The 22,750-nt window shown below is 45.1% G+C and overlaps 1 protein-coding gene across 2 annotated transcripts in view; it reads left to right on the top strand.

The window, feature by feature from the left end:
* Positions 1-22,750, top strand: part of LOC126299280 (cytokine receptor-like) — a 431,253-nt gene that overhangs the window by 257,444 nt on the left and 151,059 nt on the right. For both annotated transcript variants that reach the window (XM_049991064.1, XM_049991063.1), the window contains 2 exons: positions 2,820-2,988; positions 13,107-13,266. In XM_049991064.1, coding sequence (XP_049847021.1) covers positions 2,820-2,988; positions 13,107-13,266 — 329 coding nt within the window. The remainder of the gene's footprint in view (positions 1-2,819; positions 2,989-13,106; positions 13,267-22,750) is intronic.

Below are 22,750 nucleotides of genomic sequence, written 5' to 3'. Positions count from 1 at the left end.
GACCAGCGGGTGAGGGGGATCGAGTTTACGGGAGGTGTAAAGGATCCTTATCCGTTCGAGGAAAAGGAGGAGGTGGGGGATCGGAATTAGGTCATACAGGATCCGCGTGGGGGAGGGGAGACGGATATGATAGGTGAGGCAGAGAGCAGGGCGTTCAAGGATCTGAAGGGATTTGAAAAATGTAGGGGGGCGGAGATCCAGACAGGATGGGCGTAACAGAGGATAGGGCGAATGAGGGATTTACAGGTGTGGAGGATGGTGGGGTCCAGACCCCACGTATGGCCAGAAAGGAGGTTGAGGAGACAGAGTCGGGAATGTGCCTTGGCTTAGATTGTCCAGAGATGGGGGGTCCAGGAGAGGCGACGGTCTATGGTGACACCAAGGTACTTAAGAGTGGGGGTGAGGGCGATAGGACGGCCATAAATGGTGATATAGAAATCTAGGAGGCGGAGAGAAGGGGTGGTTTTGCCTACAATGATCGCCTGGGTCTTGGAAGGATTGACCTTAAGCAACCACTGGTTGCACCAAGCGGTGAACCGGCCAAGATGGGATTGTAGAAGGTGTTGGGAGCGCTGCAGGATGGGGGCAAGGGCAAGGAAGGCGGTGTCATCGGCAAACTGGAGAAGGTGGATGGGGGGTGATGGCGGCGGCATGTCCACCGTATACAAAAGGTACAGAATTGGGGAGAGGATGGTGCCTTGGGGCACACTGGCGGAAGGAAAAAAGGTGTAGGAATCCGTGTTATGGATGGAGACGTAGGAAGGACGTTGGGAGAGAAAGGAGCCGATCAGTCGGACGTAGTTAATAGGAAGGGCGAAGGTTTGGAGCTTGCAGAGGAGACCGGAATGCCATACGCGGTATAGGCACATTCGAGGTCCACAGAGAGGAAGATAGCGGAGCGACGGGAATTAAGCTGTTCGGAAAGGAGATGAGTGAGGTGAAGGAGAAGGTCATCGAAAGAGAAGGACGGACGAAAGCCACACTGGGTAACGGGAAGGAGGCGGTGCTGGTGAAGATGCTGGTGGATGCGGGCGGGTGAGGATGGGACGAATCGAAGCGATCAAGGCGATTATTCATGAGAAGCGGGAAATCCCGCTTCGAGTGCTGGGCCGGCAAAAATTTTCGTTACTCGCCACTGAAATTATTCCAAAGCCTAATTGCAGCCGAGTCAGAAATTTATTCATTTCATTTCATCAGGTATGTTTATTGTGAAAGTTGTAAGTATTTTATACAGAAGTTACGTATAAGTTTCGAAATAGTTCGAAAAGCTGCTAACAGATGGCGCTGTACTCGCAGTACCTAGTACCTATAAATTCCCAGAGTGAAGAGTTCCACCGTTGAAACGTGAGAGGAGGTTAGCGTACCGAAGGAAAAGGTTGAAATCGTGTATTTCGTTGATAATGTGTTTTTCTGCCACTGGAATATCACAGGTTAGAACACAGTCCTACGGCAACAAGACATGGTTTTCAAAATGATTTAATGTTCCAAAAAGGACCCGATGCGGAAACCATTCGCTAGCTCTTCGCTAAATTCCAACGCACAGCCGGCGTGACTGATGATCTAGCGGGGATTGTTGGCCTCCAGTAAATTGTAGTTACTCCTGAAAATGTCACGGTTTCATGAATTATGCAGACAAATCCAAGGAAATTCGTCCGGAAAATTACAATGGAGACTGGTTTGAAGCCACAGAAAATACTTAGACACAGCCTATACATGTTTCCACTTACAATCCAGTTACTAGACCACACCTGTACAAGCTGTGCTACACGTGGCTGATGTTGCAGACTAGATTCTCACAATGATTAATAATGAAGGATTTGAAATTGGCTGCATCTGGTACACACCTCCACCTGAATGGAATCGTGAACTAAAAAAACTGGCTATTTTGGGGTTCGTAAAATCCCGAAGTGTGTGAAACGAAACGAAACGAAACGGCTACATTCTCTCGAAGTTTCTGTTTGGGTTATGGTATGTGGGAGATACATTATAGGCCCATTTTTCATACGAGAAACGGTCACTGGTAAACGTTACGTGGTTTATGGACGATGGGGACAGATCACATCACACTGAATAGGAGTTTCTCTTTCTTGATGAATTTATAGAATATTGCGTTGGACTATTGCAAATTTACTGGCAGAGGAATTGATTGGCTTCCATATCCGCTGATCTGACTCATCCAGATTTTTTTTTTATTTTATTTTTTTTTTTTTTTGAGCACAGTGAAAGACATTGTCCAATGGAACCCGCACGACGAGCTCGAATCGGTGATCTGTATGGCATCTAAATCAATTTCCGTTGAGACACTACGGGGTGTGATTGCAAATTTCATTGTTCGTTTGCGCCCCATGCGTACTGCGAGTGATGTACATTTCTAAAAGATTTTGATGTGACTACAAAGACTCCTTGCAGCGGACGAGTTATTTATGCACGCTCATAGTTTGCGAGCTGCAAAGCGTACAGCGCCATCTGTTAGGAGCTTTTCGAACTATTTCGAAAGTTCTGTATAAAATTCTTACAGCTTTTACAATAAACATATATTATGTTGCACTCGACTCCTTCACTGCACATCCTATTTCTTTTTCTTCTAATTTCTCAACATAACGAAGTTTGTAGATTAATCTAGTATTAACGCCACACATTTCTCAGCTTTGCTAAAAATAACTTCAGTATATTAACGTCTCAGGAGGCACACAGCTTTCTTCAGTAAATGAAAGTTGAAATATAAGTGTTTGAACATAACATACTACTACTGACTACAAATTTTATTGCAAAGAAACTAATCAGAATTTGTATAAAAACGTAATAACTTTTCTTTACAGACCGCCAACACTTCTGCACTGCCAAAAAGGATGTTCAGCTTCGCCTTGACAGATTTGGAATACGCCAATGCAGTGTACGAAGTAAAACTGTTCATTCAGTCGAGAGTTGCAGCTGTGAAAGAAATTTGGTCACAACCAGCTGTTACTAGCTTCAAGACTAAGCCAGATGGTGAGCAGTGTTAAATACCTATGGTGCAAGAATATATTTGAAATTATATTTAAAGTCACTATTTAATCTTGAAGGCCAACGACCTTGGCACAGTGGTAACAACGGACCCCGTCGAATCACCGAAGTTAAACGCTGTCGGGCTTGGCTAGTCCTTGGATGGTTCACCGCCGGAGTCTACCGAATGCTGCTGGAAAAGCGGGTGCGCTCAGCCCTGGTGAGGCCAGTGGACGAGCTAATTGATTGAGAAGTAGCTTCACCGATCACCAAAAGTGACAACGGCCGGGAGAGCGGTATAATGACCATATCCGCATCCGGTGACGCCTAAGGGCTGAGGATGACACGGCGGCCGGTTGGTGCTGTTGGGCCTCCGAGGCCCGTCCGGGCGGTGTTTGTTTTTATTGTATCTTCAACTGCAGTTGATGTGAATATGAGCAACTAATAACGCTCAGAAACAGAAACCAAAGTACTCTTCTACCAATTAACTCTTGAACAGGCATGTTTTCAGTAATTTTGCTGAACCTCTTCGGATGAATTACAGGATGGTTCCTCCGAGAAGGTCATGGTCGATTCCTTTGGCACTTTTATGCAAGATCTCTGCTTTTAAATTATAATGGAAAGTGTCCATATCTTCAGAAGTAATAATCAACTGGTTCTGATTTTTACTGAGTTATTATCGCAGTTTTCGCCTACCGATTGCACAGAACCTACAGAGGATCTAAATCCGGATGGTTGGCCTGTGCTCTTAACCGAGATTTTCCAAGTAGTCATTGTGTACTAGGCTCACTCATATAAAAGAAAAGACTGTACTTTCCCACCGTCATCGCGTTTGACAGACACGGAGCTCGAGCTCAGATGAGGAACGGTATCCCATCGCGGCCTCACTGATGGAACCACCACGGTAACCGTCCGAAGTGATTTAGGGAACTCACTCAGATTATCTCGCATTGAACTGCAAGATCCCTAACGTACGCAAAGCTGCTGTTTTATTATCAGTACTGAAATGTGTGTGGAGGGATGCCAGTATAGTCACAAATGGCTGATAGACGGTTCTTAGTTTGTAATGCTGCAGTAATGTTGTCCAGAAACATGACAAGTTGCTCAACAGGAATCACGCAAAACGCGGTTTCCAACGTGATAGGTACACTCTCAGAAACGAACTGGTACGCCACACGGAACGTTCTCCTAAACTATATTTGCGACCGCAGCGCTGTCCACTGGCAGTTGATGGATGTTGCTGGCCCACGAACCTGGTATTTTACTTTTTTAAATATGCTGCAAAGTGGCTCTTCTCGGCAATATTTAACTCTTAACTTTCCACAAACATAACCTTACACAATCACTGCTACTATTTCACTGTTGCAGGGTATTCTCTTCATGAGTAGATGGATGTAATTTTTATGTACAGACGTGGAAATGGTTATTGACACGAGACTGCGCCGCTGTATCCGAATGCTTTTCTAGATAGAAAACAACCGAATCATTCTATCTTTGCTACTGTAACGTCACGTTACTAAGGCAGAAATGGTAGCTCTACAAATCTTAGATCAAAGCTGTCCAAGATTTTCTCACATGCCTGATTACTGAACGAGGTGGTGTAGTGTTTATTGGACTTGCATTCGGGAGGATGGCAATTCAAATCCCTATTCAGTCATCCTGATTTAGGTTTTTCTTAGGTTCCCCAAATCACTTAAGGCAAATGTCAGGATCATTCCTTTACAAACGATACGAATCAGCTTCTTTCCCCAATCTGAGCTCGTGTTATGTGTCTGACAACTTCGCCGTCGATGAGACATTGAGCCCTAATCTTCCACCCTTTTCCCTTTTGTGCTTCCACCCTTTTCCCTTTTGTGCGCCGGGCCAACAAAAAACATTCTGTATCATGACGAAGATAAGGGTGTAAGCACACGACACATCACCGCCGCACGAGATATATCACATAGTACCACATGGAGGACGTTTCACAAGGAGTTCAATAATGCATATCATTGTAAATACACTTACTGAAAAAAAATCCCATCACCAACAAGGAGTCGTGCGAAATAAAAGAAATTTAGTAGACGTGTTTCTACATCTAAATGATGACGTTTACTCAAAATTTCGAGCCAGTCGCTTCAGAGTGGCTCTAGCGGTGCCACCGTGAGGATGTAAATCAGGTTTGCTTTAAATACACGCTGTAACGTAGTGAGCGTTGGTTGGGTTTGATATTGGATATCTTTAACACAACGAAGACGCCATTATCAACATCTCACTGAGTTTGAACGAGGTTGTATAATAGAGCTAGGAGAAGCTGCATGTTGCTTCCGCGATGTAGCCACTGCACACGATTACTGGTAGTGGTGGTCACGAGAATGTACGGTCGCAAGAAGACCTGGCCCCAGATGGTCACGTGTGGCGCATCCTACTGCGTCTGCAACAGCAATTCCACAGTGCCACAACAAACTGTTCAAAAGCGGTTGCTTCGAGGACAATTCCGAGCCAGAGATCTTTAGCGTGCATTCCACTGATCCCAAACCACAGCCATCTGCGACTTGTCGTCAAGCGAGAGCTAATTGGAAGGTGGAGTGGACATCTGATGAAAGTCGGTTCTACCTCGGTGCCAATGTTGGTTAGAAGGAGGCCAGGTGAGCGCCTGCAACCAACCTGTCTGTGTGCTACACCTGGCGTTATGGTCAGAGGTACGACAGCAGGAGCTCTCTCGTGCCATCCCATGCACCCTGGTCGATTTGGTGATTCGACCTGTTATGCGCCCATTCGTGAACAGCATTCCAGGGATTGCTTCCTAACAGGATAACGCTCGCCTATAAACCGCAGTTATAATCCAATATCTCTACAGTGTGTCTACATATTGCTTTGTACTGCTCGATCACCTCATCTGTCTCCAGTCGAACACATATGGGACATCATCGGACGACAATTCCAGTGTCATCCAGAACCAGCTTTCACTGTCCCAGTATTGACCGACCAAGTGCAGCAGGCATGGAACTCCAGCACACAAACTGACATCCGACACCAGTATGACACATGCATCCACGTTTGCATGTTCGCATTCAATATTCTGGCGGTTACACCGGTTATTAATGTACTTGCATTCCAAATTTGTAATGGCTCGTTTCGCTCTTACATTAACCTGTCATCTTGCAATGTCAATCACTCGAATATATTACCTAGACAAATGTATTTCCAAAATTTCATTATTCTATATTAATTATTTCTTGGTGCTAGGAATTTTTTTCGTAAGTATATGTTCAGGGTCTTTCTCCTGCAATTCGGCAACCACGGGATATCTCTTGTCGACGGTTTCTTGCTCCAGACGCCAATCCACTGTTTCTTCTGTCGAGTTTACAAACGAGGCAGTGTTCAGAAGAGACGGAATAGCAAATTTCCACAACCAGATTTTGTGTGCAGATGAAATACTCTCGGAACAATTCGTACTAGATGCCAGTACCGAGGTGTTGGAATTTTAGGTGCTCGTGTGGTGGATCCATTTATTTCACGAAGCCTTTATTAAAAAATCTGTCACAGTTGCAGAACATATGTTCGGCGACTAGCTTCGAACCAACTGGTTCATTATAGAACCAGACATACTGAGGCTACAAGAAATTGTCAGTGGACAGTGGATACAAATGCAGAACTGTAATATGAACAGTTCAAATGTAACAGAAATTAATTATTTGAATTCAGACATACCTGCACTGAAAGTGCCTGAACTTAATAACGAACATCAAAATGGCAATATATAATTTACACAGTAATAGTAGATGACTGTCACTATCAACATTTGCCTACTTAGCAAGTCAGAATCAAACTGAGGCCAGCACAGCCAACAGTACGAGAAAATGTTCGATGGCGCTAGGGTGACACCTCATTACAAGCGCACCTCCAAAGCCAGTGGACATGTAGCCTTTTTAAATGAGGATGCGCCGAAGTACTTTTATTAATCTTTACATCAATGTAGTAAATGACAACGGAAAAGGGAAAACCGATAGAGGTACTCAAGGTACCCTCCGCCACACACCGTCAGGAGGCTTGCGGAGTATGGATGTAGATGTAGATATAGAGGTATTTTAATATTCGTTCTCTGTAATTTAGTACAACAGGATTCCTACGAAGGGATACACACTATGATCACAGGACAACGCGATATCAATCTGGTCACTATGAGAAGATATTCGTATTAGTTCTGTGTCGTGAGACGCTGTTTTATTAGAGCAGTGTAGCTGTTGTTTACGAAAACGTATTGGCTATACAATGTCTATTGCTTTAAATGTTTTATGTATGTAAACATTTTATTTATATAAACTTTTAGATGATAGTCATCTGTATATATAACATAAAATTTGTAATTGTGAGCAACAAATGTATTTTTATTTATTTATTTTTATTGTCATTTTAATTGATGCAGATGCTTAAGCATTTTATATAAATTTAAACAATTATGCGATACTGGCCATACATGCTGTATGGACATTCCTTTCATATAGTGCCACCATCTTCAAATTCAGACATCATGATCTGACAAATTTACTGGCTCATCATGCGTGTTTAATTACAAATTACATTTTAGCGATATGATATCCACTACAAAGCGCTCTCATACGAAACATTGTGCTACGCTACATGCAGTGCGCGGCATTCCTTGTTTATTTATTTATTTATTTATTTAACCTGGCAAGATTAGGGCCATCAGGCCCTCTCTTACATCTAACCAGGCATTCTACTTATTTTACATTCATATGTTTTAGTAGGCATGTTAAACTACATCTAATACAAAAAGTGAGATAAACAATTAGAAAGGTACACCTGGAAAAATACATTATTGAAGAGAAAGATTTTAGATAGGAGTGCTGGCAGCAGGGAGTATGAGGGAGACTCATGGTGAAGGGAGGAGAAGAATAGAGAGACATAATGAAACATAATTAAGGAAATATAAAGGAAAAGAAGACTGCGTGGCTAATAGAGATAGATGAAGATGAAGGCATCTCAGGAGAAAGATAGGATAGGAGACGCTAGCTTTGCTATTTGACAGATGAGAGGATTGGCCTTGCACATTAATTTTGTGGAGAATTTTATGAGGATGATAATAGGAAATGTTTCAACTTCTTCTTAAAAGCAACAGGAGATTGAATTTTCCTCAAGGTAAGGGTCAGTTTGTTCCAGAGGCGGACAGCGGCAACTAAGAAGGAGTTTGCAAAAGTTTTTGTTTTGTGAGTGGACACAGTTAGGTTACCATATAAGAGTGACCTCGTGTTTCGATTATGATGGCATGACAGGTTTTTAATCTCTGAAGCTAGGTACTGGGGTGCTTGCGCGACGAGGAGTCGGTGAAGTAGACATAGAGTGTGGTAGTCACGCAGTTTGTCCGGTCGCAGCCATCCTAGCTCGGAGTATGGAGCACTAACATGATCATATCGGCGAATGTTGCAGGTGTAACGCCCACAGGCATTCATGGTTAGCTCTAGCCGTCTTTTGTTTTCACTACTCATGCCTTGTTGAATCACATCACAATAGTGGAGGTTCGGTAGAACGAGTGCTTGCACGAGCTGGCGTTTCAAGTCCTGTGGAAATATGTTCCGAAACTTTTTGAGAGCATAGAGACAAGCAGACGTCTTTCGGCACACTGCGACTGTATTCTCCGCCCAGTTGAGACGCTCGTCCAAAGTTACACCCAAGTTCTTCACTGTTTTCTGATATGGTATTGGAGTGCCGTCGAGCAGAATAGGAGGTAGCCGTTCGCGGAAATCTGAACTTATTAATTTTTGATGGGCTATTAAGATTACTTGCGTCTTTTTTGCATTTAATTTAAGCCCCAGGTTTATTGCCCATGTCACTACTGAAGACAAATCATCATTCATCAGAGCGATTGCAGTGTTTACGTCTTCAGGTCTGACGCTTAGGTAGAGCTGGAGGTCGTCGGCATAGAAATGATGTTTACAGGAGGACAAAACCGACGAAATATCGTTGACATATAAAGAAAACAAAAGTGGTCATAAGACTGATCCTTGTGGCACTCCCGAAGAAACATGTTTCCAGGAAGATTTTTCATTTGCGCAGACAACACATTGCTGTCTGTCTTTTAAGTAGCTTTCAAACCATCTCATTGCACTATCAGAGAAATTAAGCTGTTGCATTTTTCTGAGTAATATGTCAAAGTTAACAGTGTCAAAAGCTTTGCTGAAGTCCAGTAGCGTCAATATTGTTGCCTTTCGATTGTCGATGGCATATTTCAGGTCATCAGTTACTTTAATTAGAGCAGTGTTTGTGCTGTGATGTTTACGGAAACCGGATTGAAATTTGTCATATAGACTGGATTCATGCAAGTGTTCAGTGATTTGGTCATGAACAATATATTCAAGTGCTTTGGAAACAGCAGGCAGTATGCTAATTGGTCGGTAATCACTAGGCAGTTGCGGGTTTTCGATCTTAGGGATGGGTCGAATTATGCTTCTTTTCCATACAGTGGGGTATATTCCGTTCACGAGGGAAGAATTAAATATGTCAGTTAAGACAGGTACTAAGATATCGGCAACATTCTTAATCATGGTTATACCGATACTGTCGTTGCCTATTGCATCAGAAGAGATTCTCATTATTGCTTTTCTTGCCGTATTTGTTGTTACATGTTTTAGATGGAAGGTATCTTTGTTAGTTATCCTGTTTGGGGATTCTTGTGGACGGTAATTATCAGCCGTGCTGGTATTCAGAGGTGCAGAGAAGAATTCATTTAGTTCGTTAGCTGACACATGAAAAGTAGTTTACGATTTTGCCTTTCCGACGCCCAAGCTACGGAGATTCTTCCATAGAGTCGTGGGTGTCAGATCGCTGCATACAAGGGAGCGAGCGTGCCTGATTTTGGCATTGCGAATGCATTGTTTCACTCTGTTCCGTAGCTTTCTATATTCTTCGAAACGCTCGGGGTTCGGATCTGCCTTGAAACGCCTGTGGGCAGCATCCCTATTAGTCATCATTTGACGTAATTCAGCTGTCAGCCATGGAGCGGGAGATTTTCTTACACGGACTGTGCGCACAGGTGCATGTTTGTCATAGAGGGCAGTGAGTTTATCACCAAGTTCATTAATTTTGACGTCGATTGTAGGTTCTCTGGTTATTTGATGCCATGAGATTTCTGAGCAGTCGGCTGTTAGAGCGTCAAGGTCAATACGTATCATGTTCCTACAAGTTATGTAACGCGATTTGATCCTTGGGGGCTGCACAGAGTAGGCCAGGAATATTATATCATGTGCTGAGAGGCCAGGGGCCGATGATTGACCAACATCTCTTACTTTGTCAGTCTGTTTCGTTGCGATCACGTCTATAAGAGTATGACTGTGCGCCGTATGGTGTGTAGGTTGTAATTCACTCTGAGGTCATCAAATGGTTGAAATGGCTCTGAGCACTATAGGACTTAACATCTGAGATGATCAGTCCCCAAGAACTTAGAACTACTTAAACCTAACTAACCTAAGGATATCACACACATCCATGCCCGAGGCAGGAGTCGAACCTGCTACCGTAGCGGTCGTGCAGTTTCAGACTGAAGCGCCTAGAACCGCTCGGCCACACTGGCCGTCTCTGAGGTCATCATACACGATTTTGGGCACCTAATGTAACCTTCTACACGTAGGCTGGACACAATGGCCTGTTTTTATTTAATTTTAGTCTTTAATTTTTATAGTTGTGGCGTGTTCTTACATGTAGGCCACACATAACCGCCCGTTCCAAATTTTAATTGTTATATTAGGGGCCCAAAACTGTATATGATGGTCTTACTGCGGATAAACAAGAAACACGACGCATTGTATGATCTTTAGCGTAAAGTTTTGTATTGGAGTGCTTTACAGTGGATGTCATATTGCTTAAATGTAATCTGTAATTAAATATGCATGTCAAGTTAGTAAATACGTCAGATCACGATGTTTGAATTGACACATTGTTTCGTAGTAGAGCGCTTTTCAATGGGTCTCAAAGCACTTAAGGGTATCTGTAACTAGATTAGCATGTCTACCCAGTAAATATGTCAGATCATTATGTTTGAATTTGGCTATGGTAGCGTTATATGGAAAGGGCGTCCATTCAGCATATATGACCAATATCGCATAACTGTTTAAATTTATGTATAAACTTTAGCATCTTTATTTAAGTATAAAACACGAATCGCTCGAATGGATACGCACTACGATCACAGGACAAGTCGATATCAGTGTGGTAGCAACTGATAAGATGTTCGTTATAGTTCTGTGCAATGACGCTGTTTTATTATGACTATGTAAATGTTGTTTACAAACGCGTATTGCCTAAAAGAACAATGTGTATTGTTTTAAATGTTTTATGTATCTAAACTTTTTACATATGTAAACTTTTAGATGACAATCACCTGACGTAAGACACAAAATTTGAATTTTTGAGCAAAAAATATAATTTTAATGTTATTTTTTCCGTGTTGCATCTAGTGAACTCCGCGGCTGTTAATGATAGTTGGTGACTGACGCAACCAGCCACACATAATTTTTAAATGTTTCATCCTAGGGTTATGACTGGTCTGGGGCTTCCACGCCCATCTTTAGATGGCTAATATTTTCAGTTATAAAAATGTATTTATCAACAACATGCTGTCTGCTCTTGCAATAAGCTTCAGTAGATGGCGATTTGTTTTTTTATGGTCCATGTGGTTTCCAAGGCCGATGTATGTTGCTTAATTGCAAATAGCACAAGCATTGCAAATAAATGACTGTTGCACACTTCATAATATTCTTCATGTCAGTATTGAGCACCGCAAATGTGAGTCTACTCACTTAGGTAGCTCCTCAGGGATCATCATGAGGCTGAGTGCATCCCGTTCCAGTCCTCCCTCCAAGGAAATATCTGTGGCAGTACTGAGAATCGAATCCGGGCCCTCCGCCTAACGGCCAGAAGCGGCTACGGAGTCGGATAAGGCTAAGGACGATTTCCTTATCCGTGTTGAGATTGTGCTCCGCCGCTAATGACCCCGACATTAAGGGGACATTAAGCCCTCTGCTATGCATCCTGCTAACTGGATAGGAAGGTGATGATCTGCTTGCTGGCCGACCGGATCTCTCGATCTTATTCTAATAGACTTCTTTCTGGTATTTCATTAAAATATAGTGTGTGTACGGAAGTTGGTGAGTCTTGATGATTTGCAAAAGCTAATACCGAGGCCTGCCACTCTGTTACATAAAAGATGTAACGAGCCAGATTCCTGGAAATGCAGTGCGTAGCTCTATATCGACGACGGGTGTCATCAATTCCTTCAAGTGCATCGCTTAACACACAACAAATGGAACGGCATTAGTCAAGTTTCTTAGTCACGGTTCATTTCGTCGTAAACCGTTCCATTAATATTAATGTGGTACTGGAAAGCTCATCTGCCAGTGTGATTTCCACTACAGTATCTTATTACGGGCCCCTGCCAATGAATTTTTCAAAGCCTGGTCGCTTAACCATACTTACAACACATGTACTAATTTCCTCCAGTGCGTGACAGTGCATCTAAAGAAACACGATGAATGTATGGCATTTTTCAACAGCACTACGTTTGAAGAAACTGAGTAAGGCCGGCCGCGGTGGCCTCGCGTTTCTAGGCGCGCAGTCCGGAGCCGTGCGACTGCTACGGTTGCAGGTTCGAATCCTGCCTCGGGCATGGATGTATGTGATGTCCTTAGGTTAGTTAGGTTTAATTAGTTCTAAGTTCTAGGGGCCTGATGACCACAGCTGTTAAGTCCCATAGTGCTCAGAGCCATTTGAACCAAACTGAGTAAGATAGTGTTTTATAAGTACTTCAAACATCTATAAATACTGCTAATGTCCTATATTGGTAGCATCAGCAAGCTACAAAGATGGCTTGGAGGAAAGTATGGAGCAGTTGATTATATGTTGGTGCCTGTAGCTTTTTTGAAATTAAATTCAGAAAGAAGGCGTTACACATCAACTATCTATAAAAATTTTAAATAAATTTGATATTTCAAATTTCAGTGCATATTACAAAGGTGAATTACTCTTCTTCTTGTTCTTCTTCTAATAACTAATAACTTTTTTTCAAGTCGTCAGCTTACTGTCTGGCTTTCCGAATCAGCTTACAGACTGAATTTTCATTACTGTTTCAGTTCCCAAATTGCCTCCCCGGACACAAGAAGGAAGCTTCCAGGTCTTCAAAAAACAGAATCATCGCGATTTAATAGTATACTGGCAAAAAATCCCTAGGTGTGCCGAAAATGGTGAAGGATTCGGCTACAGGATAATTTCTGTTGAAGAAAATGGCGAGCGGTATGTACACTTGATAACCATCATATTGACTCCATTTCCACAATTTATGAGAAATAATAATAAACAAATTATAATAACGAAAGCTTAGATGTACCATAATTGCTCCGCAATGCTTTACATGTACCATACATGCTGTACGAGTACAGTGCTCAAAGCCGCTTCCCGGAATTTCTTCGATGAAATGACTTCCGATCCACCAACTAGAGGAGCAGAATGAAGGTGTTTTCATTGGTCATTTCCTCTTCCTTCTAAGTGCTCGCTTCCTGCAGGAATGTTGCGAATTTTTTTTTCCTGTGATGTGAAGGGGATATCACCAGTCCTAGGAATCCCCGACCACAATCCTGTCACAAGGATTATGCGAAGTCTAACTCACCACCTCCGGATTGGTAAATCCCCCCTGCCAACAGATACTGAACATTGGCTTTGACATCCACAATGGCTAAGACGGCCTGCTCACGGACACATCCAGGAATGATATTGTTGGGCCGGTCCAGAGGTGGATGCCAGGAGGTAGGTGGGTTCTGACACAAATAGCAAAATAATTAAAGCCACAGGTAAACTGAAGAGCCAAATAAACTGGTACACCTGCCTAATATTGTGTAGGACGACCATGAACTCGTAGAAGTTCCGCAACACGACGTGGCATGGACTCGATTGATGTCTGAAGTATTGCTGGATGGAACTGACACCATGAATCCTGCAGGGCTATCCATAAATCCGTAAGAGTACGAGGGGGTGGAGATCTCTTCTCAACAACATGTTGCGAAGCATCCCAGATATCCTCAATAATGTTCATGTCTGGGGAGCTTTGTGGCCAGCGGAAAGTGTTTAAACTCAGAAGACTGTTACTGGACCCACTCTGTAGCAATTCTGGACGTGTGGAGTTTCGTATTGTCCTTCTGGAATTGCCCAAGTCCGTCGGAATGCACAATGAATATAAATTGATGCAGGTGATCAGACAGGATGCTTATGTACGTGTCACCTGTTAGAGTCTTATGTAGACGTGTCAGGGGTCCCATATCACTCCAACTGCACACGGCCCACACTATTATAGAGCCTTCACCAGTTTCAACAGTCCCCTGGTGATATGCAGGGTCCATGGTCTCACGAGGTTGTCTCCATACCTATACACTTTCATCTGCCCGATACAATTTGAAATGAGACTCGTCCGACCAGGCAATACGTTTCCACTCATCAACAATCCAATGTCGGTGTTGACGCGCCCAGGTGAGGTATAAAGCTTTGTGTCATGCAATCATCAAGGGCACACGCGTGGGCCTTTGTCTCCGAAAGCCCATATAGATGATGTTTCGTTGAATGGTTCACACGCTGACACTTGTTGATGCCCCAGCATTAAATTCTGCAGCAATTTGCTGAAGGTTGCACTTCTGTCACGTTGAACTATTCTCTTCAGTCGCCATTGGTCCCGTTCTTGCAGGATCTTTTTCCGGCCACAGCGATGTCGGAGATTTGATGTTTTACCGGATTCTTGGTACTCGTGGCTGCAAGTCCAATCAGTATTCCACAATACACAATACATACCCACGTTCGTCATAAACATTCACAATAACAGAAAGGCAAACGAGTTAACATTGCGAAGTCTCCAAGTAAACTACACGATTAGACTGGTTGACGTCCGTGCGGCGGCTTCGTAAGCTGGCTCGGAGGTGGCGCTACTCGTGCTTGCAGCAAAAGGTATGTCTACGAGCTGCCTGTGGATTGCCCATATGTGTTATCTGCCAACCTCTGGACGTAAACTGCCTGGCGTGTTGTCGATAATGTACGAAACTAGATGCTGTGACAGGCAGACCCCCTAGTGTAAAAGGAGGCGGGATGTATGATGTTGGTCAGGAGAGCACAGTGACTTCGGACGTGGTCTAGTCATTGGATGTCATCTGAGCAACGAATCCATCAGGGTCATTGCAGCCCTTCCACAGCTATCCAAATCGACTGCTGGTGATGTGACTGTGAAATGGAAATGCGAAGGACCAAAATCAGCGAGTACCTGGATAGTAGTGCACAAGTCAGAAGCCAAGACAGAAACGAGTGAAGCCACAAAGCGAATGGGCGATCTGCGGAAGACAACACGAAACCGTGTAGTAGTCGAGAAAAACACAGCTGTCTGCTGCAGACAAGACACAGACTAGAACTAATCCAAAGCAACCTATTCAACAAGGACCTGCAAAGAGAAAATCTTCGCCACCAAAATGTCAACAGGCCAAGAACAAAGAGAGAATCAAAAACGCGACCACTGAGAAGAACCAAATGCCAAGAGAAGTTGTTGTCAAATAGTACACAGTACAGCGATGATACTAACCGAGAATATCAGACGCGAGTACAGAACTACTGACCGTTCGCTGAGCTGCCATTTTTATACCGGCCACGACGAACACTACTGGCCGGCGTATTCACGTGGCGAGACGGGTGGCTTGCTCGCCAAGCGAGCACAACGCTGCGGCGATACTGCGCTCTCTAACGGCCATCTAGGTCCATTTCCTTCGGTGGGTATTCAGATTTCGCGGAGCTGGATACCAGAGGGACCGGTCAGTATTGCGGAGGGTAGTTGGAAAAATTCGTACGAAATCGAAGGAATCATTCGTGAGTAATAAAATGCTACCACCAGTCCAAATAACACAATGACTTTGCGCAGGAACTTAAAACGACTGGAATACAGTCGAGCAGCTCCTCATAAGCCACAAATTTATGTAGGCAGTACTAAGCGACGCTAGAGGTGGTGTAAAGAGCGACGTCACTGAACAGTGTACCCTGTGGCAATCCGAGGGAAGGGCTTGGGTTTGGCGAATGTCTGGAGAGCCTTACCTGTTGTCACGTGCAGTGCCAACAGTGGAGTAGAATGGATGTAGTCTTCCGGTACGGTAGTGTTGTTTCACAGTTTGGGTGTGATCCCCTTATTTTACTAAAGAAAATGCTGAAGATGAAGGATATGAACACATTTTACAGCACTGTGTACTGCATACAGTAGAGGACAAGTCCAGAGAAGATGGTTAATTGTATGAACATGACAGTGCACCCTTCATAAAGCAGCATCGGCGAGCGGTTTGTGAGTTATAACATCCCTGAAACTAGCTCGCCGGCCTAGGGTCCTGGACGAATCCAATGAAACACTGCTGCAGTGAGTTGGAACGTTGAGTTTGCTCGAGATCTCAGGGTACAAGGTGACTGCTTTCTCTTGTTTCTGCTCTTGAGAAAGAATGGGCTGCTGTTCCTCCATGCACATTCAGACACCTCATTGAAAATGTCGCCAACTGAGTTCAAGCTGTCATAAAGGGAAAGGGTAGATATACCTCACGTTAACGCCCAGTAATAGGTGCCCGTATACTTTTGATCAGATAGTGTATTGAGTAATATTAAGGCCATCAGAAAATGGTACAATGGGAGTAGGATTTGTCACAAACAGGAAAACACAACAAAGAGGGAGCTAATCTGAACAGTTCAGTGACATGGTTAGAGCCGTTGGAATCAAAACTGAACTGCACCGGCAACTCTACTTGTGGTATACGTGAGTAATGGGGCTAGGCCGATGCGGCCCCACATTCCATTGTTGACATATGCATCCAAGATGGTTGCGATGACGTCATCCAAGATGGCGGCGTGTAGACTTGGCAACAGTGCATGATATCATCTAAGATCGAGGCTGTGACGTCATCCAAGATATCGGATTTTGGTGGGAAGATAGGTCAATTGGGCTATCTCCACTAACCTAGCGCCCCTCACCTCCCCTCCCCCAGAAAAATGGCGGGAAGTTCAAATTCCAACAGGATAATGCATCACACCACAGTTATCTCTACTAACCTAAGAAAATCGTGGGACAATAGGTCGCTTGGGCTACCTCCACTAACCTAAGTCATCCAACTGCCACCTCTTCCTAGGAATTGCTGGGAAAAGGACTCAGACTATGCTGGGCTGCGGGACAGAGAAAGGAGTGTAATTTATTTATTTTGGAACAACGATTTTAGGGATGGAGTATATTTCTTACATTGATACAAAACACACACTCTGACATACTTGGGATCACGCCACACCCTACAGACATGGAAACCACTAAAAGACTCTGCAAACATGCGTGCTAATCGTCAGCTGTTGAAACCATGCACCAGTCTTTATTAAAACAATTTGAGCCACTACCGCCATCGAGTGTGTTCGCCATGCGGTCCAGAGCCCAACTGACCTAGTACACAGTATGGCCACCAGAGGGCACTGTTGTCAGTTCTGTGATGTAATCCAAGATGGCCTCTGTGACATCAGCTGATGCTGCAAGTACCATTAGCAAAGATGGTGACAAATAGTGTGTTCACCATGTGGTATGGAGTCCAACTAACCTAGTACACTGTATTGCCACCAGAGGGTGCTGTCATCCCTCCTGTGATGTAATCCAAGATGGTGGTCTGGGGTGGGGTAAAGTGGTAGAAAACGACTCTACCTGTGCTGGACATCTCTTCATTTTGTACACAGTGGCTCCACACGAGATCTAGAGTCCAACTGGCCTAGTACACAGTACCTCCACCAGAAGGTGCTGTCATAACTCCTGTGACATATTCCAAGATGGTGGTCTGGAGGGGGAAAATGGCGCAAAAATGACTCAGCCTGCGCTCGGCTGTTACAGACAGTAAGGAAGGAATGTACTTAATTTATTTTGGAACAATTTATTGAGAGGTCTAGTATATTTATCTCACTGATACTAAAAACATTCTTGGGGTCACACCACACAGCCCACAGACCTGTAAACTATTCCTAAAAAACGCTCTGCAGACAGGCAAACAACTTATAATTTACCAAAATAATTTCAGTACAGACATGCAGATGCCTCCTAAATAAAGCAGTTCACAGATGCACACATATGAAATCAACTCGTAAAGGGTCCAAATAGCGTATAGTACAGCCTACAGACCTGCTTGCAAAACAATGCAAAAGACATGCAATCAACACGCACAAAAACCATCCACCACCCCCTGTCCAATAGACCACACAGAAAGCTACCTGCAGCCCTGTCAAGTGCTGCAGCCATCAGCTGTAAAACCAGGTACAGATGCCCTCAAGCATAAGGCGGCGCCGGCCGGAGCGGCCAAGTGGTTCTAGGTGCTACAGTGTGGAACCACGGGACCACTACTGTCGCAGGTTTGAATCCTGCCTCGGGCATGGATATGTGTGATGACACTAGGTTAGTTAGGTTTAAGTAGTTCTAAGTTCTGGGGGACTGATGACCTCAGCAGTTAAGTCCCATAGTGCTCAGAGCCATTTGAACCATTTGAATCGTAAGGCGGCGACATCCTTTCATACTTACTACCTGACAAATTCCTCTCGAAATACGTGTTCACCTAGGCACCATTACTGAAACGACTGGACGGAGGTGCACATGCACCAGGGGCGTGCACGCTGACACAGCTGCGATCCACTGCCGGAAGCAAGCAAGTGCGATCATTGCTCTCACACCACTGCAGGTGAAAGTTGCTTCTATTTTCGAGTATACAGTCAGTGTTATACTGACATCCCAGAACTCCAAAGCACGCCACGCCACTCCCATATGCAAAACACCTGTGGGTGGCACGTGTGTTTACCATTGATGACAGAGTGGCACAGTGTGCATTGTTCCTAGCTGAACATGCGTGCTGCATCTAACCGTGCTTTTAACTGCCCACTATGACTGACGCAATGCAGCAAAATGCGCGTGCATAGCTACAAACCATCGCAAGTGCATATAACAAGGTTCTCAATCTTATACTTATGTCACATGGATATGAAAACCAGAACCGAGTCGACCTCTCGGAAATTGTATAGTGTCCCAGAAATAGTTAACCCTTGCTTTATTGATGTCTCAGTTTGTATGCAAGGAAATTATTGCCCTAACAGAACCTGTTTACGAAAATAGCGCGGAATAACATCGAATGCAGTCTTCTTAGCGGTCCTAACATGGAATTCCCTCTACCATGTGTTACCCTTCCTGCTTCAACACACACAAACGTTCCCTCCGCTATGTAGGGACTCCTATATACCAGCACAATGGGATGTCTTGTGAATGAATGAGGGATTATGATTGGTACTCATCGAATTTACCCATCGAGTTACTGATGCTGTCAGTGTGGAAGCACCGTCCGCCTTTTCTTTTTCTTTTTGCAGATAAGACTTCCAGTGGCAAAAGCTATTTTCCAGTTATCGCCATATTGCACTGACAACTAAACCTCGCCGGCCGCGGTGGTCTCGCGGTTCTAGGCGCGCAGTCCGGAACCGTGCGACTGCTACGATCGCAGGTTCGAATCCTGCCTCGGGCATGGATGTGTGTGATGTCCTTAGGTTAGTTAGGTTTAAGTAGTTCTAAGTTCTAGGGGACTGATGACCACAGCAGTTGAGTCCCATAGTGCTCAGAGCCATTTGAACCATTTGAACTAAACCTCGCAATGTGCCATACATATCTTCAAATACGGAAAGACTCTTACTCAAGTACACTGCCCTTCCACTGAGGACAGGCACTTGAATATTAGAGTGTGAAATCGAGCTCCAACCGAGCAATATACCACCGTGTACCGTGTCGATGTAGTAAACATACAAAATCACCCCTTTTACATCATTCATACATATACCGCGAAGACAGATAGCACAGTACGTACACTCGTGTCACTACGGCATCCATGCCTGATGGGTGTCCACAGTACCCTCAGCAGACCGAAGTCACTCTCGGAACTATTCTACAAATTTCGGCTCACTTCCCTTCGGCACAAACGCGTTACTGTTTCTGGTCTGGTCCTGCTTGCTTGCTTGCTTTTCTACACCCGTCTCCAAACTCTGGGATTACAAGAACATATCTAATTTCGCATGGTTTGCTAGAATATTGTACTAACCACAACCAACAGCGGGAATGCCTTGGGCGGCGGATTGGAGCCGCCAGGAGGGGAAGCCGCCGGCGGTGGAGCACGCACCAACGGGTAAACACAGGACAAGTTGGACGACAGACCAACGACAACTATCAACAACCGACCACGACCGACTTTGAGCGACACAACAAAGAAGAGATAAACAACGAAGGCTTGTGGAAACCACAACACCAAACGTAAATCCACTCGGAACCAGAGTCAGGCAAATGTCAACAACGAGCAATGACCAGAACGCAGTACCGCCGAGATAGAAATGAAATCCAGAGCGAGTACCAGACTGGCTGGACTAGGTTTTTTTTCTTTATTGTGATTTCATTCCCCTGCCCCATATGGCCAGGGGAGGGCTGTCAGTGGCACAATCCGGCGCTCTTCAGCCGAGTGAGACTAGAACTAAAACAAGAATAAAATGATACATACATAAGGAGATAAAAAAGGGGAACATAAAACAGAGTAAGGGGAGAAAATGGAGGTAAAATAGACACTGACATGGAGACGTTCATGGGGGACAGTTAAAAAAAGTCACCAGAAAGTTAAAAAACACAATTGGCGATTCTTAAAACACAGAGAAGACACTGAATGCGCAGGCACAGGTTAAAAGTCGGCCACAGTAGTAAAAACACTCCGGAACAACACACTTAAAACCCACTTGGAACACACACGACGAACAATAAAACTGTCAGGTGGGACCTGTCGAGGGAAAAGGTCAGACAGTATGGAAAAGGAGGGGAGAGCAAGGGGCAGCAGGGGAAGCGGCGGGATGAAGAGAGAAGGGGCATCAGTGGGTTCACGAAGAGGCTGGAGACACGTGAGGTGGGAGAGGAAGATGGAAGACAGGGCAGGAGGGAGCGCACAGACACTGGAAGGAGGCACAAGAGATGGAGTGGGAGAAGGAGGGTGAAGCCGCTCAGGAGGAGGGAGGGGGAGGAAAGGGAGCCCAGAGGAGGAGGCAGGAAGAAGGGGTTAGAGTTGGTAGGAAGGGTAGATGTCAGGGCGAAGTGCATCATCTGGGAGGGGTAGATGGTGGAAGTTGTGTTGGGAAAGGAGATGGAGGGTGTGGAGATGGAGAGAGGGTGGGACACAACGGTAAAGGCGCGGCAACTGGTTGGAGGTTGAGAGGATGGGAGAAACCGGGGGTGAGAGGGATCAAGGCAGTGGACAATATAGAGTTTGTGGATGTGTTCAAGGAAAAGGAGAAGGTGGGGGAAGGGGATGAGGTCATAGAGGATGTGCGTGGGGGACGGAAGGCGGATGCGGAAGGCGAGGCGGAGCGCATCACGTTCGAGGATTTGGAGGGCTTGATAGAACCGGGGAGGGGCGGAAATCCAAGTGACGCTTGCATAACAGAGGATGGGGCGGATAAGGATTTGTAGGTATGAAGGATGGTGGAAAGATGCAGACCTCACGTCCAGCTGGACAGGAGTTTCAGGAGGCGGAGGCGGTTGTGAGCTTTGTTTTGGATGGTAAGGAGATGGGGAGTCCAGGTGAGGTGGCGGTCGAGTGTGAGGCCAAGGTATTTAAGCTTAGGAGTGAGGTGGATAGAATGACCATAAATGGTGTGGTAGAAATCATGGAGGCGGAAGGAGTGGGTGGTGCGGCCTATGATGATCGCCTGTGTCTTGGAGGGATTAACACGGAGGAACCACTGGTTGCACCAAGCGGTGAATTGGTCAAGGTGGGTTTGGAGGGTACGTTGGGACTGTTGAAGGGTAGGATAAAGGGCTAGGAAGGCGGTGTCATCAGCGAACTGGAGAAGATGAACAGGAGGGGGAGGTTTGGGCATATCAGCAATGTACAGGAGAGAGAGGAGAGGGGAAAGGACAGAACCTTGGGGCACGCCAGCAGAAGGGTAGAAAGTACGGGAGTTGGAATTGTGGATAGTCACATAGGAGGGACGATGGGAGAGGAAGGAAGCAAAGAGACGGACGAAGTTGATGGGGAGAGCATAGGTCTGAAGTTTGAAGAGGAGCCTGGGATGCCAGACACGGTCATAGGCGTTCTGGAGATCAAGGGAACAAAGATAGCGGAGCGACGGGAGTTAAGTTGGAGGGAAAGAAGATTGGTAAGGTTAAGGAGCTGGTCGCCGGTGGAGAAGGAAGGCCGGAAGCCACATTGGGTAAGAGGAAGGAGGCGGTGCTGGTTAAGGTGGCGGTGAATATGGCGAGAGAGGATGGCCTCGAAGACCTTACTGAACACGGAGGTGAGGCAGATTGGACGATAGGAAGAGGTATCAGAGGGGGGTTTGTTAGGTTTAGGGAACAGCAGGACACGGGAAGTCTTCAACAGGTCGGGGTAAAGTCCAGTGGAGAGGAGGACATTGAACAGTGTAGCTAGGACAGACAGGAAGTATGGAGGGGATTCCTTGAGGTGACGGTAGGTGACGCCATCATGACCAGGGGCGGTGTTGAGTTTGGAGCGGTAGACAAGTGTGATGTCTTGTGCGGTGATGGGAGTGTTGATGTCTGAGGGGGGCAACCAATCCAAGTACTGGAAGCTAGGGGCGAGCAGTGGGACAGAGGTGTCAGTGTGGTCAAGGACGGTGGGGAAGAGGGAGTAATCAAAATGGGGATCGTCAGGAATGGAGAAGACCTCGGATAGGT

The sequence above is a fragment of the Schistocerca gregaria genome, chromosome X, assembly GCF_023897955.1.
Source record: "Schistocerca gregaria isolate iqSchGreg1 chromosome X, iqSchGreg1.2, whole genome shotgun sequence".
In the NCBI taxonomy this organism is placed as follows: domain Eukaryota; kingdom Metazoa; phylum Arthropoda; class Insecta; order Orthoptera; family Acrididae; genus Schistocerca; species Schistocerca gregaria.
Note: the sequence above shows the minus strand (reverse complement) of the source record. Positions and strands in the feature narration are given on the sequence as shown.